Source organism: Neolamprologus multifasciatus, chromosome 15 (assembly GCF_963576455.1).
Source record: "Neolamprologus multifasciatus chromosome 15, fNeoMul1.2, whole genome shotgun sequence".
In the NCBI taxonomy this organism is placed as follows: domain Eukaryota; kingdom Metazoa; phylum Chordata; class Actinopteri; order Cichliformes; family Cichlidae; genus Neolamprologus; species Neolamprologus multifasciatus.
In genome coordinates, this window is record NC_140453.1 from 33,196,044 (window position 1) to 33,214,333 (window position 18,290).

Here is an 18,290-nt window from a genome sequence, read left to right on the forward strand (position 1 = left end):
GTAAAACCCTGTAATTTCAGTGCATGGTGCACTTAAAATGGTCAGAAGGTTATTTTATAGGTTTATTTCCTATACCTTGAACTCCAGCTCCATGCCAGTGACGTGCTCACCGCTCTCCACCTGGGCAAGCTTCTGGATGTAAGAATACAGGCTCCGGGCAGCCACCTCAGTGTTTCCGCAGGCCACCGCCTCCAGCAGAGCGTCGTGAATGAAGCTGTACTGGTCTTCGGTCTGCACCATGTAGTTCCGCTGCGATCGCATAAGTGTCACATGGCCGTAAATGTCGACCGTCTTCTCGTGCTTGATGCGCTCCAGCATGGCGTCGATGACGATGAAGCAGCCCGTCCGACCTACGCCCGCACTGGAGTAAAATAAAAAAAAAAAAAAAGATACAAAATTACTCATTTTTTTCTTTTTTCTTAGAGTGTTTTGGCATTGAATATTTTCAGTGTAATTCACTGTGCCATGATAATGTTTTATATACAGCAAGTCCTGTAAGCTCTGTTGTGGAGTCACACTTTGCATAATTGAATAGGAAGACGCAAAGAGAAAGATGCTATGAAAGCTAAGAGAGGAAATAAATAAACAATGAAGGAAAATGACAAATAGAACAACAGGAGGACAGTGATGGAGACTGGGCGAAGCAAGCCGTCAAATTTCAATTTTATTGTGTAGTGCTTTGGACTCACTGAAGTCTTCTTATCTTGACAAAAAGGAAGGTTTCAATTTGAATAAGCCATCTGAGAAATACCACACGTAAAAGGAGGAAGAGCTAAGGAGTGAAATGGGAGACGCAGAGGAGATGGGAAGGGATTACTTTTGAGGCTTTTTGACAGAAAGAGAAGAAAAGAAAAAGGTGGAGAGAATGGCAGCAGGGAAATAAAGCATAAATTAAAGAGAAGGCCGCTGTGTCCAATTGAAAATAGAAGAGACAGAGGTCATTTGGGAAAGAGAGTATGCGTTGGTGTAAAGTGTGTTACGTAACCTATAATAGCAAGTACGCAGGTAAAGCCTGCCATTCTGTTGGCTCACGGACACACAATGACCTAATAACAACTGCATTACTGAAGCTGGGATTTTCCATATGCTGGGCTTGACTTCGTTTTTGGGAGACCGGCAGGTGCGAGAACCACTCATCGGTTCCTTTGAAGCACAAAAGAGAATCAAATTACAAACCGACCTGCAGTGAGCAATGATTGGTCCAGCGTCAGGCGGATTGCAAGTCTTCACCCTACGGAGGAAGGCCAGGAACGGGGTTGGGTACTCCGGTACGCCGTGGTCAGGCCAGGCGGTGAACTGGAACTGACGAACCTCCCGCTTCTCACTCGAACCATTCTGCGTAACACAAAGAGAGGCTGGTTGCACTGTGTTTGCACTGGGTCATTCAGTAGCTTTATTGTTGGTCTATAAACCCAAATGGTGTCTTGATAACGGTGCTGCTTTGTGCAACTTGGCTGCTACAGAGAGATGTTGTACAGTGAGACCACAAAACATTCAGAAAGCTGACATACTGACGTATTTAGTGGATACACCTGCTTACCACAAAGCTAGGATTTCAGGTCAAATAAAAAGTTGCACTTTGTAGCCTTGATGAGTAAAATGCACTATAGTTTAGGTTAAAATCATCTATGATGAAATGCTTTCGACACATGCAGCTCATCAATGGCTTCAACAGTAAATCTAATAGAAAAGCTGGGGGACTGTGTAAATTGTATTGATTTGGAAATCATTTAAACCCTGTCCTTGCTGGACTGTCTCACCGAGTTAAAATTGTGGATGAAGCGAAGAAGTGGACCTCCTGAACCTCACTCGTCTTGGCCCTCCAAAACACGGGGCTGATCACACATTTAATAAACAGATAAATGCTGTTGCTACAGTTAGTTTCTTCTACCTGAGGCAAAAGGCTAAGCCCTCTCTCTCTTTTGCTAAGAAGGCAAACCATGCTTTAAGAGCTTGTGAGGATGTGAGGATGTTTCACCTTTCATACAAGAGGTTTCTTTATTTCTAAAAGATTTTTCAAGCTCCTATGACTACCATGATCTGGATGACTGAGAGCCTAGACGGACTAGTTCATTCCTTCATTTCACCCAGGCTTGCTTTTTGGAGTAGTTTTTATTTGAGAATCAGCCAGGCGCTGCGTTCTCCTCTGCAACCAAAATGCAGCAGCTCAAGTCCTGACAGGCACCTGCAAGCGAGCTCGTATTTCCCCTGTTTTTGGATGTTTTAACTACACATTCTCTGAAATGATCATTGAGATCAGACCAGATGCTTCTGGTCTTACTGTGAAGCAGATTAAAGCATAGAGGAGACCTGGCCTTCCCTGTAGATGCCCCTGAACTTTGAAACAGCCTGGGCCCTTGAAATGAGCACCTCAGCAACACTCGACATCTTCAAGAGCCGCTTGAAAACTCATTTTTATTCCTAGGCATTTAAACCAGACCGAGTCTTGGCATTTGTTTTTCTTGTCTACTTTTCTGTACTATGCCGGTTTAGTTTAGTTGTACAACACAGAGACAAAATATCAAAGACTGAAAGTGGAAAAAATTCAAAAAGGTTGAAACAAGGGTCCTGAAAATATTCATAAATATAACTGGGTTTAATAGAAGCATCCACTGGAGTTTGTGGGTAGGTTTTTCAGCAGTTTAAGAATAACTCAGTAACTCAAGTGTCAGTGTAATTGCAGTGTAATACTGCAAAGAATGTGCCGCTTTCATAGTCTCCAGTACAAAATACATTAAAAAGGGACAAAGCTGAAAACCAGCTACAGTATAAACTTAGAAATTCTGATCACTCATCACTGATGTCCTTTAAAGGGGTTTGGGTGTTCATTAAAGCGCATGGACATTACGGGCACAGGAAATGCAGTCCGTCCATCCATCCATCTTCTTCTGCTTATCCGGGCAGCAACCTAAGCAGAGAAGCCCAGACCTCCCTCTCCCCAGCCACCTCCTCCAGCTTATCCACCAAGGTGCTCCCAGGCCAGCCGAGAGATATAATCTCTCCAGCGTGTCCTGGGTCTGCCCCGTGGCCTCCTCCCGGTGGGGCAAAACACCTCACCCAGGAGGCATCCTTGTCAGATGCCAGAACCACCTGAACTCGCTCCTTTCGATGTGGATGAGCCGCATGCGGCATGCTGTGAACATCTTATTATTGCAGAACATTTTGAGAGGCTCAAAACCCATCCTCTCAAGCAAGAATGGGAAAACATGTTTGTGTTTGGTGGCTGAGCTGCAGTTTTGAGAGCTCGGTGTTGTTAAAAAAAAAAAGAAAGAGGTGATGCAAACCAGTGGTAAACACGCCCCTGTCACGATTTTGTTTTGAAATGTGTCGCTGGCATCATATTAAATAAAACGAGCGTATATTTAAACATTTTACAGCTGTTTAAATCCGCTCTCAATTACAAAATGGGCGTTGCAGTTTTTGGGAAAATCTTTTTCTTTCTTTTGATCATGATTTTACACAGTTTGAACTTGTTGTTGTAGTAGATATCATTTTCATGCTGATCAGCACTGATGTGCGTGTGCTCATGTACTCATTGTTCTTGCTGAGAACACTCGGGACATGATACAAGCGGCAAACACTCATATTACACACCCGCTTGACAGCTCCTGTCATATATCCACTATTGAGGCATCAAAACTGGGATCCAGAGGAAGTTTTTTGTGAAGGACAAGAAGAAAGAGACGGAGAGAAAGATCAGCCTCGCATCTTCCCGTCCGCTTCCCCCTCCTCACAGAAGATCCTCTAATGTAGGCACTGTTTGCATTTCAGTGCAGTGCTTCTACTTGCCTGACAGAGGGAATTTTTCCTTGCTGAATAAATGAATAAATGAGTGTGGTAATTAAAAGCAAACTGACCTACTTCTTGTTTTCCTTTTTTTTTTGGACATTCCCCATTTCTGGAGTTGGAAGACAGGATGAATACGACTGCTACCTGGCTGCTGGTTTTAAAGTCTTTTTTTTTTTATCAGCGGACACAATCCTGCGTCACTGTAGGATACACATACATATAGATATGTACCGCTTTGTGAATGCGCCGTGTGTTTGTCTGTGTGCCTCTGCCGCCTGATTCTTCACACAAATTCAACGAAGTGAAAACAGCTCGGTGAGAAATCCCGGCAATGGCTTCAGGTATAAGCAAGAGGGAAGAGGGTGAGCGGAAAAAAGAAGAAAGCACCGGCGGGTGTGATAGAGGCTGAGAGCAGCAGAATGTAAATGGCCCTGAATGTCAACCAGCTTTAAAGCGCCACGGCTGCTGATACGTTGCTATCTTTACTGTCACTGGTTTGCCTCAGCATCCATTGTCCCATTGACAATTCAGGTAAAAAACAAAAAAGTCAACAGTGACTTAACACTGGTGTAATCTTGGCAAAAGGAAAATTCTGGAAATGTCTAATCCTTCCAGTGGCTGGTTCAGCTCCTATCACAGAACCTGTCTTTGCATTGGGCTGCGAGTGAGAACGGGGTGCATGTAATGTATGTGTGCTGGTAGCCGAACAAAATGCGGTAATAATTAGAGATGGCACGATACCACTTTTTTATGTCCGATACCGATACCGATATCATAAATTTGGATAGCTGCCGATACCGATATGAATCCGATATAGTGTGTTTTTTAATCAACAAAACGTTTTTTTAATATCTTGCTGCATTTTGTATAAGTTTATACTCAAGTTTAAATAAATAACAACACTAAAGCTATTCTGTTATACCTGTATGTAAAAAATACACTGCGTCCAAAATATGTCATAGTTCAGCAACACTGATCAATCTAATAAAGTTAAACCTGCTCCATCCTCCCTATTCTGGTATTTTAAAGAGTACTTAGAAGAAATTTTAAGCAACCTAACTAATAGGGTTGCAAACTCCCAGCAAAAAAAAAAAAAAATAGGGAACCACCCTCCACCTCATGATGCTTAATCGATGTAATCAAATTTAATTTGATGCAGGGGGAAAATGCACAAAAATAAATTATTTTTCAAGAATAATTAAATAGATTCAACATCTTTCTTCAACAGAATTGCAGACTGCACAGATGGTATCTTCCCAAAGGAAAAAGTACTATAGCTTACTAGGGTATATTAGACTTAACAGTTACTATATACAGTAATGGACTTCTATATATTTTACACAAGATTAAAACTTTGGGTGTAAGAGTCAGATAATTATTTATTAAAAACTTGACATTTTAAATGAGAATAAGAAAGAAAAGTATGTCTTTGTGCCCCCTTTTCCCTGTTCATGCCCTATCGGCCCCCCTGGCTAAACTTTGCTAGATCCGCCCCTGCACAATTACCAGCCGTCAGCTACGTAGAAAAAGATCCTGGTGTAGAAAGTAATATTAAATAAATTCTAACAACAGCTTATCAAGCTTAAACGTGCTGCTGTTGTTCAGCCGCTGGTTTCCTCTTTCTGGTGAGAAGTGGGCCAAAAACTAAGAAGAGAGACGGACTCGCGACAGAAAAGCCGATCAGCTGATCATTAAGCTGTTTCACGATTGAAGCAGCAGGAGAGAGAGAGAGAGAGAGAGAGGCAGTCGCTCCAGGTATGGTTGTTAAGCTTAACGTGGGAACGCTTTACAGACATTCAGAGATGAACTTACACACTTGCTTTACTTCTCTCTGGGAAAACTTCCTCATAGATGAAATGCTGGTTTGCTAGCAAGGTTACAAATACACACAGCCGCTCTATCATGTGATGCACACTGCTGCTACGTGCTGCGGTTATGAGCCGAGTTACGCCGCGTAGCAAGTTTTGTGAGGTGCTTTTTTGATATTTAATGGATCGGATTACATTTTTTATTTCTCGCCGATATCCGATCCAGTAATTTGGGTCAGTATCGGACCGATACCGATACGTAATATCGGATCGGTCCATCTCTAGTAATAATACACTGGTTTGTGTGTGGCATCATCTTTATGCATGTAGCATTTCCGATATTTGTGCACAAGCATGAATGCAAGTTTGGATGTGCAAAAGCTGTCTTGAGAATGTGCTCATTCACATGGAGAAAGTGCACTGCAATACGTCATATGAAATATCTTAATTAGAGGGAATACACACTATGCCTCCCTTCTTCTTTTAGAGCATTTTACTATTATAAAATTATAAAAACAAAAATGTGATTATAAAAACAGTTTCTTTAAGCATCCCTTTCACATTTTCACATATTGATATGAATGAAACAGTCGCGTGTTCCTGCCACTAACACAGTACACAACAAACCTTTCTGCCTTTTAAAGTCAACGCAGATGATTACTGGAGTAATATCTTATTTGGGAAATGAATACACCGTTACATTGCTCTGTCATAATTGAATCCCATATGAAGAGTCACATATCTAAATGGACTCTTCATGCCCCTTTAAGCAGGAGATTTGTGGTAAAAGCACATCTATTTTTAGTCAGGATTTGTTATTATAACAAGATCATAATGGTTAATGGATATTTGTTCAAATACTATCATTTTTTCTGTCAACCTCCCCAGTAGCTTTTCAGATGTATCGATAAAGATATTTAGAATTGCTTCTTTGTATCAAGGCACAGGTTCCGCAGCTTCTGATGTAGCTCTTCTGCTTTTAGCATATAAACATATAGTGTTATTTGAAGACAACTACGATATTACTTGTTAAATTTGATAAAAACAAAACAGTCTGTTCAATGCGATCATGTTTTTTTTTACTTGTTTTTAAAAGCTAGGTAAGTAAGATTATCCTGTTATGATAATTTTTCATTTGAATAAATATTTTCCCCACTTTTTTTTCTCGTTTTTGAGATTGCAGTCTTTGCAGTGAGCACAGCTCCGAATATCTGTGCAGGGCTGTGTGTGCGTGCACACAAGCATGAGAGCAGTCTGCCAATTATGTATATTGAGTTTCTCTTCTGCTCACTTTACTTAAGTGCTCCAATTTGGCAGATGCACATAAACAGATGATCTATTGAGGAGAGCGAGAGAGCTGTGCAAGGTAAAAAGGGCTGGACTGGGAGGACAATAGAAACAAAGGGTTTTATTTGCACATATCTTCGCTTTAAGCAGAAAAATACCATGTGGTTTATCCCAATATTTTCAATGTTTATGCAGACCTTGTGCTTGTATTTCTACAAGGCGTGTCCTCTGGACTATCACTCCCTTTGCTGAAAAGACATTTATGAGGACGCTGCTATTCATTTTTTGAACCATTTAAGATAATGGCTGTAATTCATTTGCTCGGACATGTGTGCACATCACTTTTGAATTGACAAGTACTGTTTGTCAAACATAAGACAGGAGTACAAATAGTAGTGTGTAGGCGAACAATGTGAGGAACCATCTTACCTTGTGCAAAGAGAAAGTGCGCACGCAGAAAGTGGCCAATTCTATCGTGTCCAAAAGGGTCACTTGGGTCATACCGTAGGTCTCTGTACCTCGGCTTGGCCAGTATTGATCACACTTAATCTGGGAGAGAAAGAGAGGCATTAGCTACAGCATGAAAAACCTCACGGACATAAAAAGGCACGGTTAGGACATTTTTTTAATCACATTTATTCATATCATGGCGCGCTCTCGGAGAAAGCTCTCCTTTGGACTGAAACAGCGCAGTGGTGACAGAAACACCGGGGCAGCTTCTCTATAATTCACATCTGAGAAACAACATTATGCACACCGAACAGATGTGCCTGTCACAGCGACTCCAATCTCACTACAAACCCAGCCTGCTTCCTTCCTTGCCTTTTTCTTAAAACAAAACATATTCAACAGTAATGTGAAACACAAGGAATGTAATTGAAATCTCGGGAACTTGATGACTTTCCATAATCACAGCTGCTATAATTTCAAATCTTCATACGGAAACCTGTACTCTTCTTAAAAGTTTAGTAAGGAAAAAAACAAAACAAAACAAAACACTTTTTAGAGCAAACCCTTGATTTGTTGTGACTGTTAACATTTTTTTCTGGTCCTGTGGCACTACACACAAGCACACAAACCACGTCAGTCCACCTAATAAAGATTCATTCAATATGGGGTGTGATGTGCCAGCGGACATCTGATCAGATGTGACAGCTTGCGAGGGAGACGCTGCTCTCCAGTTTTCTCTCCCATTTCCTGGTCGAGCTGACACTCGAGCTCCAGCACCCGCTAACCCTGATCACGTTTGACAGGAGTGGAATGCGCATGTCAGGATGGAGGGTAGGTAAACAATTCAAAAGAGGATGGAGAAAGGGAAAATGAGTGGAGACACCTGGGGTGAGTGAGCCTGATGTTGACACAGGTTTGACTCGACAGCACGAAACATCATGGTTGGCTTTTTGACATTTAGACAAGTCGACTCCTCGAGAGGACTAAATATTATCACGGCGGACTCACTTAAGTAAAAGTATTAATCCACTGTGAGAAAAAAAAATCCTTTACATGAAAAGGTCCTGCACTGAAAATGATAAGAATCACTGAAGCATGAGAACAAAATGTAAAAAAATTAATTAAAAGTATTCATCATGCGGCAGGATGATTTCTAGCTAAACTTCTAAGTGAATTATTATTACATTAGTGGATTATTATACATGCACCCACTGGTCACTTTAATAGGAACATCATGATAGTATGGGGTTGGGCACCCTGCTGCCTGTATAACTGGCCCAATTTCTTAGGGCAGCGGTCCCCAACCCCCGGGCCTCGAACCGGTACCGGTCCGTGAGTTGTTTGGTCACGAGAGTTGAGGTTCAGGTGTGAAATGTATAGTTTTCAGGGTTTTTATCAGTTTTCAGCGTTATTTTGTTATCGTTTTTATCGTTTACTCAGTTTTCCTTGGTCTTTTCACATGTGTTATGAATTAATTTTCTTTTTTTCGGTACCGGTACTAGTTTTATTTTGTTGTATTTATCCGCAACACCTTAAAGGCCGGTCCGTGAAAATATTGTCGGGCATAAACCGGTCCGTGGCGCAAAAAAGGTTGGGGACCGCTGTCTTAGGGCATGGATTCAACAAGGTGCTGGAAACATTCCCCAGAGATTGCGGGCCACACTGACATAACAGCATCATGCAGTTCATCGTGGCTGCACAGCCACCATGTGAATCTTTCATGCATCCCAAAGGTGATCTATTGATTTGTGAAGTGGTGACTGTGGAGAGCATTTGAGGACAGTGAACTGTCACGTTGAGATGATTTGAGCTTTATGACATTATTATGCTCGTTATCCTGCTGAAAGCACCATGATCACAAAGGGATGGGCGTGATCAGCAACAATGTAACAACGCAAAGAGCAACTGTTACATTACTATTCCAAACATGAAAAAAAAAAAAAACCCACTACCAAACACCACACTCACCCCACTCCCATTTTAAGTGCAATGAAACATAATGGTGTTTTAGAGCTAATGGGATAAAGTTACATTTTATCAGCAAAATATATTGCCTGGGCAAGTTTATGCAACTTCACGTACTTAAATGTTAGTCTCCTCTCTTATTCTTAGAGATGCAGTGTCTCAACTGCTGATATCCCATAATGTGTACCAAATAAATGACAGGTGCAGGTCTCATTTGCAGCAGTGATTATCATAAACTGCGTTGAACGCTATTCCCCCACCACCAAATATTTAAGGTTTTCTTTAATGTAGTCTTATTTGTCATTTCTAAGCTAGGACCCAGTTCCTTCCTGAAACAAAGCCACTGTTCTCTCTGGATCGTTTTCTCTCTATATTCTACAATCAACAGATGGCTGTAGGAGAGACTGGTCGCAGGTACTGCAAATACTCTACAGCACTCTAGCACTCCCGTTCTTAAAATTTCATTTGAGCTTCCTGCACTAAGGAGTCTAAGTTCAACAACTCGCTATGCTCTCTGGGACATGCAACAGCTTGTGGTTTCTGCTGCAAATAAGGAGAGAAAACAGAGCTAAGCCTGTGAAGGTACTCCCAGTGGATACGCAGCCTAACTTATCAGATGTGCGCAGGTAGAGTGTCTTTGAGTTAGCTCTGCTTTATCAGCCTCCCCAGTTGCTTTAACCACCCCATTCAAATATCTACAGTTCTCTGAAAGCAATCTATCCCAAGAAAATGAAGTCTGATTGCCTACCAATGGAGTTCAGTTATGCAACTGGGAAATCAATGTAAAGCTGTGCCATTTTCAGCACCTGGTTGTTGAACTTGGTTGTGTAATGCACTGATTTGATTCCAAGGCTCATTTAAAAGAAAACATCATTTTCGAGCGATTTGTAAGGTTGGGGGGTTTAAAAAGAAGCGTGCAGAAAACAAGTCCAGATATGCCGAGTGGACCTACCCGCGACTTCTCTTCCAGCCTGGTCATCATGACAATAGTGGCTGCTCTCTGTTCCCACACCATCCTCCAGAAGTCTCCAAATGTCTCTGGTAAAGGTCCTTGGGTGGCAATGTAAGCATTCTGCTTCCTGTAGCCATCAATGTAGTTAGCGTTGATGTAATCGCTGCCTGTTATACCTACACATAGGCAGATAGAGGAAAAAAAAAAACAGAGATTAAAAGATGGAACGTGTGCCTTTGAAGGCTTTTCCTTTATTAATCTTTTTCCTAACCTCGTTTATCAGACTTTTTCATTAACACAATTATTATCACACCATCTGGCTCAGTAAATCCCAGTTGTCACACGCACTGACACAGTTCCCAGCCAAGGAAGGAGTACGTGTAAATGTGAAGACCAGAATAAGACAAGTCAGGAGAAATTGGCTGAATTCCCGTAACATTTCCAAAACTGTCCAAACTACAATGGCAATGTCTTTCAATATGCTGTCGACCACATCAGCTTCTAAGAAACTTGTCAGGAAAGGGGTATTATCACCTGATGGTAATAAAAGCCTTTACTCACTTGTAATTTATTATGTTACTAATACACATTTATTGAGTTTTAATAATTTACTTATTACACCACTGAAGTGTAAACAGCTTTCTACACTGAGGTTCTCTTTTATTTTTTAATTTTTTGCATTACGAAGCTTAATTCATGCAGTATTGCGCATCTATTAGCAATTTACTATGTTTTTATTAACAGCTAATTATGCCTTTTGCAGTTCTCCCATCTGTAATGTTCACAAACCAGATTTTTGTGCGCTTTTAAATTAATTCAACACATCTGTCACAATATTCTATCATTTTTCTTTTCTACATTTGTGGCTCTTTCCAGGTTCCCGCAGATATCGTGTTTACCACCACAACAGACCGAAAAGATGATGGAAGATAGTGGAAAGTAAAACAGCTTCTCAGCCAACATAGCTAGGAGGTAGATTTAGCTTCAGTCCCCCTGAGCCTGCCACCATGCTGTGATATACACCGGTCCTACTAAATCTAGCTAGAAGGAGGTCTTTTGCTGTGCAGAAAGATTTGAAATGTTTTTAATGCACAGGATTGTGTAAATGTGCTCACAAGTCAAGGTGCCCTTGAGTTTAAAAAGGAAGGAGTCACTAAAGGACAAAATGCTTTAAATGTTAACAGGATTATCTTGTGATTGGAGTGTCTTACATCGAGCGTCTGGCAGTGATAAGGCAGAGCATCACCCATCTTCATTTACCAACTTCTACAATCTCTCCATTTGAGAAGAGGCTTTGGCGTGACAGCATCTGTGTGTCGGAGAGTCATGTCTCTTTGACTGACATCTCTTCGCTCAAGCAACAATGAAAAACTCGACCGGACTCGTTTAAAAGAGGCGACTCGGTGAGGGCTACGGCCCGGGCGGAGAGGAAGGATGTGATATACAGAAGAAGGGAGAGACCGAGCAAGAGGCAGAAAGAGCAGGGAGGGTGAAAAGAAGAAAAGAAAGAACAAAGAATCGAAGTAAAGAAGAGAAAAGAAAGTCAAATGTCATTAAAACGGATACCACGTTGCACAATTTGACTGGGCTGCCTTGGCTTTAGTCATAGCTAAGTGAACAGAGAATGGTGGCGTGCATGAATTGTTCTACTGCTGCGACTAATAGCAAAATCACTGCAGTGTAAAATAGAAATTTCAGACTTGATTAATTTATGTATTTATGGACGAGGCATTTTATTTCCCTGGGATAATTTTGTTATGCATGTTGCTGCACCCTAAAATTGGCCCGACTACTGCAAGATACCGAAATCTAGCCCGAGCAGTTATTTCACACAAAAGGAGAGGACTCTGGAGCAGAGAGTTTAGCATTACTGTGAAGGAGTCGGCAGCTCTTCTGGTGATGCAAAGCCAGAACAATGTCAGCAGTGAAGGGTGACTACCTCTGACAATGTCCCTTGAGATTTAGGAGTCAGAGGAAGAATTTTTCTGGCTCTGAGATTCTCACCGCCGTGTCTATAGGCAGTTAGAGGGAAGTCAAGACAGCGGCGTAGATGTGATGAGACAAACGGGACACTGAAAACACTGGTTTAACTCCCGACTCGGTTTGAGTGTGAGATCTAAGCGCTTGGCCTAAAGATGAGCTGGAAAGAGTCCTTGCCTCACCCCCCCCAATTTGCCTCTGTAAACTGCTTAGCTGGTCAGTAGCAAGCCGAGCTGGAAAAATGTTTAAAAGAGTTTAAAAATCAGCACATTTCACTTTTCTTCCTTTTCTACATAGAAGTTATACAGTAAGCATATATGGTGCTTCACACGTTTATTAGATAGACCACCTTTCACAATACTAAATAATAATAAATCTGTAGAAAAAAAAGAACAGGTTTAAAGATAAAAATGACTGAATTCAACATTTTTTATACCCAAACTTGAGCCCAGCACAGTGGACTTCTTTAAAATTCAAAATCAGAATATTTTATTAGCCCCTAAGGATGTGACGTGTTTCAATCATTAAAACCAAATCTGCTGTTCAGTAAACAACTGGAGTTTGGCAAATCCATTGAAAAATATTAACTGTATTTGTATTTCAGCATTAAAGCACCTGTGCATACTGGTGGATAAACAATTATGTTTACAAACGTATGAGTTGAAAGCGTGAAAAAGAGTCCTGACCCAAAAAAATATCTCTCTCTATATTTTTCAGTGGCCCTAATCCCGTTCCATAATCTAGTCAAGTTTTGTCCCGACGGATTAAATTGCTAATCTATCCCATTTAAATCCACACTGCAATAAGAAACAGCTTTCCGCTCGGCTGATTATTTAACATATTCTGCTTTTTTACTGATAGCTTACGCCGACTCTGTGCGAGCACTTATCAAACAGCAGCGATACGAGCTCATGTCAGAGGTGGCGAAGATGTGCGGAGCGTGAGGCTGAGCCTTACCCTCTATGGGAGCCAGGATGACACGTGAGTGGTCGTAGGCGATGACGTTGGCGTAACGATTCTTGGGCTTGTTCACCTCCAGGTTGGAGTGCTCCCAGGTGAACTGCTGGCCTGGATCAATAGACTGACGGGGGTGCAGAGACAGGCAGAACATGCGCATGTAAGGAAGCAATCAAAAGGAGCCACGAGAGCAGCTGAGTAATAACAATACAACCTCCGTGCTATCACAGAAAGAAGAGCGGAAGACGGGGGAGGGAGAGATAGAAAGGTTGATTTCCCTGAGAGAAAGAAGAACACGGTATCGTTACAATCTGCACGCCGACTGGTTCTGATACAGCAGCCGCACGCGGTACTTTATCAAGATCTTTAATGCGGCGGGGGTGCGTAATGACAAACAACAATATTGATAAAGGCGGCGGCTCTTCCCCCTTTGACAGGAGACTCGTGGAATGAGCCTCGACACTTGGGTGAAAGACAAATTCAGCCGTCTAATAGGAATAGTTATAGGAATAGTTATCTAGAATTCTCGTATTTAAAAATACGAGAATTCTAGATAACTATTCCGCTCCCTCGCCAGGATAATTAAGTATTCCATTATGAGCCGATGTTTGCTCATAGGCGTCTGGTGCCGTGTTGGCATGGGGATGGAGGCTTGAATGATATTTGCAGTTGGGGCTGGAGAGAGAGAGAGACTGAAGCTGAAACTGAGTCCAATTGGAAACCTAATCTAACATGCAATCAGCACGCAATCATTACAGCAATGAGAGATTCCCTCTGTTTTAGCCTCATCTGGCTTTTTTTCCCCTTCTCTAGCCTTTTTCGACATCCCCATTTTCCTTATCAGCACGGCTCCATCTTCAAACTCTTCCACTTTTTATCTACTGCCTTCTCTCTGAAGTTTACTATTAAAGAGTCCTCCACCTCTCCTACTCTCTATATTTTTCCTTTCAGATCATCTTATGACTGACTAAGTGTGAGTATTCATGTCTGCATAAAAAGATTGGGGTCATTTCTCTCTTAAAAAACCCCCAAACTCTCCCTCAGTGCAAAAACCTTCAAACAACATCCGTGTATTTCACATTTCAATATTTTTTTCCACAAATGACATTTAAGAAATTTATAAATTTAAAAAATCTGCAGAATATTTTCTCTTGCAAAACTAGAATTTCTCTCCGTTTTTCCTCCTTTTTACCGTGACGATGGCTGAAGCTGAATGACAGCTCGTGTCCACGTGACTGGCTTGGCAGGGCGACGCCTCCTGAGCGCCTGACAGTAGACAGATAAACTCTGCGACTTCAGTATCATCACGCAGAGCCGCGGTTCGCCTTCCTCGCTTCCGTTTGTACTTGAGATTATCTTCTCTTCATCTCCACTCTCCCGCTTTCTCTCCCCTCGCTGAATCCTCATCATTAACCAAAACTTCTCCACCTCATCTCTCTCTCCCTTCTCTCCTCTCTGCCCTCTTCCCCTCCATTTTTTTCCTCCGCTCGCACATCCCGCCTGGCTAAAAACCAATCAGTCAAAGCCCTGTAGAGCTGTGCTTGGCAAGCCGGGGCGCCGGCACGAGCAGCCATTCATCAAGAAAATAACAAAATTAAAATTACACTTCTCTATTTAATTTGGTCATTTATTTTTCCTGGGGGGTGGTTGTGCGAAAGGGGCAGGCGGACTGAGGGAGAGAAGACAGAGATGAGCCGGTGGTTTAAGGCTCTCTCAAAACCAAGTAATTAGAAGTTGAAGTTGCAGCAAAGCGTCGACTTTGGCGTCACGTTTCTCGTCTCTCTCTTCCCCCGCAGAACGGAACAAGCTTGTCCATTTGGTATATAGCCCGGATGTGGATTTATGAATAATAGATACCCAAGAAATACAGGATTGCTATTAGAAGTCGTTATCCGCCAACATCCACCAGCGGGCATGATGACGGCAATCTGTGCTGGTGTACCCGCTTCCCACCTTTGCCTGGTGTGCAGCGAGACGACAGGCACGGTGATTTAGGGATGGTGGGGAGGGGATATTGCTTGTATGCAAACGAGAGCTGATTCAGCGCTCCTGATTTCTAATCAACTCTGGTGTCATTTATAACCGCTGCGGTCTCAGAGCTCAGACAGCTCAGTTATCCCCTCTGCACACAAACACACACACACTCCCACACATACCATGTTAAAGCCTGAGTGCCAGTGTGCGCTTTTCCCAAAATCACATTAGCAGAGGTCTTTCTTTGCCATGTGGAGGCTGCTAATGTATGTGATACTTGTTGTAAACACCGTAATTGCTCAAGTACCACCAGCTACAACACGCACATACGCAAAACAAGCAGAAAAGAAAGAATTCAAAAGAAGAAGCATGCGACAACAGACTGTCCTTTTTTTCCCCCCAATGAAAACACAATTGGACAGAAATCAACACTGTAAGGCAACTTTCACGTTTGAATCGTTGGCCCACCCACCTCATATTCCTGGGAGAGTTTGAGGTTGTCGTTGGCCTTGAGAAGTTCCGTGTGTTCAGCCAGCTCTGAGATAGGGATAGGAGGATGATTCATCATACCTGCTCGCCAAAAACATAGAGAGACATTCCACACAAGGGAAGAAAGGAAAGAAAGTGTGTCAGTACAGCACACGGGACACTGGTTCTAAAAATTCACACATGCCATTGAAAGTACAGGTAACTTGTTTTTTTGATCTTTGCTTAAATAACGAGGGACAATGGGTTTTAGTGATGAGGAAGCTTGAGCAGGACATCGTGAATGTTACACACAGTAAAAAAAAAAAAAAGCAAAGAAAAATGTGCTGACTGGTGATGTTATACGCACTCGATTGGACCAGGCCAGAGCTCAAAAATAGCCAAGTTTATCTTGCGGGGCTGATTGATTATTTGCCAGAAAGGGTTGTGTTATACACCCGCAGACCAAATTGTAATTATTCCCACTGCAATCACGATGCTGACGGACAGGCGGACCAATAGGAACAAAAAGTTGCAGAGCGTAGCCAGTTGTAGCTCAAACATTCAGAGGCATCAATAATTGTGATAGCTTGGGAAATTAGTTTAACGTGACATAAGAGGAACAATAAAAGGTTTTGATGGAGAGATCAGACGAGGAGCCCCACAAATCATCACAAAGACCCCCATTTTGGTGTTTCAATCAACAGAATGCTCATGTTGACAAAATTGCCTTGAACTCCTCATTAGAGACGATCAAAAATAACATTTGCTTTCAGCTCGACTGCGATCAACAAGAGATGATTTGAATAAAAACCTCACAACTCAATGGGAATACTGTTGAGTCGTTGAATGGTCTCGATCAAGTAGGACTTTTCAAATTTAAGTTGACTTAGTTGTTTTTCACTAGCTGTACACGGATACCACGGTGTTAGCGCAGCCTTAATCTGCAGTGCTCCGTTTGTGCAGCGTTGTTAGCACGGCGACCACTTTTCGCTGCCGCCTCTATAAAAATCTTATTCTAGAATCGAGCCCTGACCTGGGGGGGCTTATAGGAAGGGAGGTGTGAGAGGGATCAGAAGGTTTAGGAGTGTGAATGATGCTGAGTGACACAGTGAGCTGCTCCATTTCAGCCTGCTAGTGCAAAGATAGCCTTTTCCTTCATCTGCCGCTTTGCTCGGCATTAGCCGAACACTATCTCAATGACGAATAACCCTACGGTACCTTCCAATACCAAAAACAGGCAGTCCAACATACACTTCCACCCCTCCCCAAAAATCCTACTGCTTTTTATCCCAAGGCATTCACTAAAAGTACAAGCTTTTTTAAATGGGTGGGGAAAATTGTGTTTTTTTGTCCCCTCCTTGCTTCAATATCCACTGAATATTGTGTTGCAGCTACTATAATATTATCAACACTGCTGTGCACTCCAGTCGCTAATCCATTTAGAAGCATAATGCCGAGGCCATGTAATGGAATATGGCGCAACTGTAGATTGTGGCTCTGTCCCTGCACGCCGACTGGCAATACTTAGCACTTCCATATTTTTTAAACACAAGGCCTCTTTTCCTGCAGAGCATTGAGGTCAAAAGTCAACAAAATGTTGACACCGCCTCAGAAAAAAATCAGGGTTAATTGGGCATGCAAATCGGCATAATCACATTAACCATCCTTAACTTTCCCTTTTATACGATGCTTAATACCCCCCTCCAATGTCACGGGGGGTCACCCGTGTTTTGTTGCGCTTAAGAGGGGGAGGGGGGGCTGGGAACCAACTCTCTGTGCTGACAGTATTCATTAGTGATGGTAATTTATTTTACACTGATATAACAATGTGGCAGTCTCAAGTACATAAAGATTACAATGTACACATGAGACAAATGGACGCCGCGGCATCTTCTGGGCACGGACACGGACATGCCGTATTAACGGTCTACTTTCCAAAAAATGCAAACCACTTAAATGACAAACTTAATAGTTTCCCCCTATTCTTAAAGCCCATGTTGAGTTTGTGTTTCAATTAAGCATGCTAATTGCAAACCTTAAGGAAACCTTGTCGGGTAATAGCAGAACTGTTTGTTTATTCATACTTGAGTTTTCTCAGTGAGATAACAAAGCTCTGCGGCGGCGCTTTGGAATGAGCCGAGGTTATTAACGGCTTCTGCTGTAAGAATTCATTACGATGGATATCAAGGAAGGAGAAAAAAAAAAAGGAAAAAGAAGATGAAAAATGAAATTTGGTTGTCAGTTTACTAGCCTCGCTTTCAAAGGAAAACACTATCAGACGCTATGAGTGAAATAAGTAAATGCGTGCTCAAACGAGGGGCCCTTACTTCTCTTTGGGAAAACAAGAGCAAGAGGTTGTTTGAGGGGAGATCAAAGACTGTTTGTGTTGGGGTTTGTGCGCGCGTGGTGTGTGTAGTTTTCTTTGCATGTGCACGTATCTCAATTTGCGTGTGTGTGTTATCCTTTTACAGTTTTTCTTAAAAAAAAGTGACCAGGGCATTTGTTTACCTCAACTGGAGGAGGTAAGAAGCACTTATTTGCAGAAGGCTTATATAAGAGCCTGATGCAAATATGCAATTCAATTTGTTTGATCAGCATAATTAGTACTGTTTGCTTTTTGATGCCTCATTTTGCTAATAAAATATAATATAAACTACGTG

At 42.0% G+C, this 18,290-nt stretch overlaps 1 protein-coding gene across 13 annotated transcripts in view; it reads right to left on the reverse strand.

Annotated features, from left to right (window-relative positions):
- Window positions 1-18,290, reverse strand: part of ptprsa (protein tyrosine phosphatase receptor type Sa) — a 236,639-nt gene that overhangs the window by 19,275 nt on the left and 199,074 nt on the right. For all 13 annotated transcript variants that reach the window (XM_085132277.1, XM_085132278.1, XM_085132276.1 and 10 more), the window contains 6 exons: window positions 15,635-15,732; window positions 13,189-13,312; window positions 10,252-10,427; window positions 7,314-7,433; window positions 1,181-1,335; window positions 76-361 (listed from right to left, as the gene is read on the reverse strand). In XM_085132277.1, coding sequence (XP_084988403.1) covers window positions 76-361; window positions 1,181-1,335; window positions 7,314-7,433; window positions 10,252-10,427; window positions 13,189-13,312; window positions 15,635-15,732 — 959 coding nt within the window. The remainder of the gene's footprint in view (window positions 1-75; window positions 362-1,180; window positions 1,336-7,313; window positions 7,434-10,251; window positions 10,428-13,188; window positions 13,313-15,634; window positions 15,733-18,290) is intronic.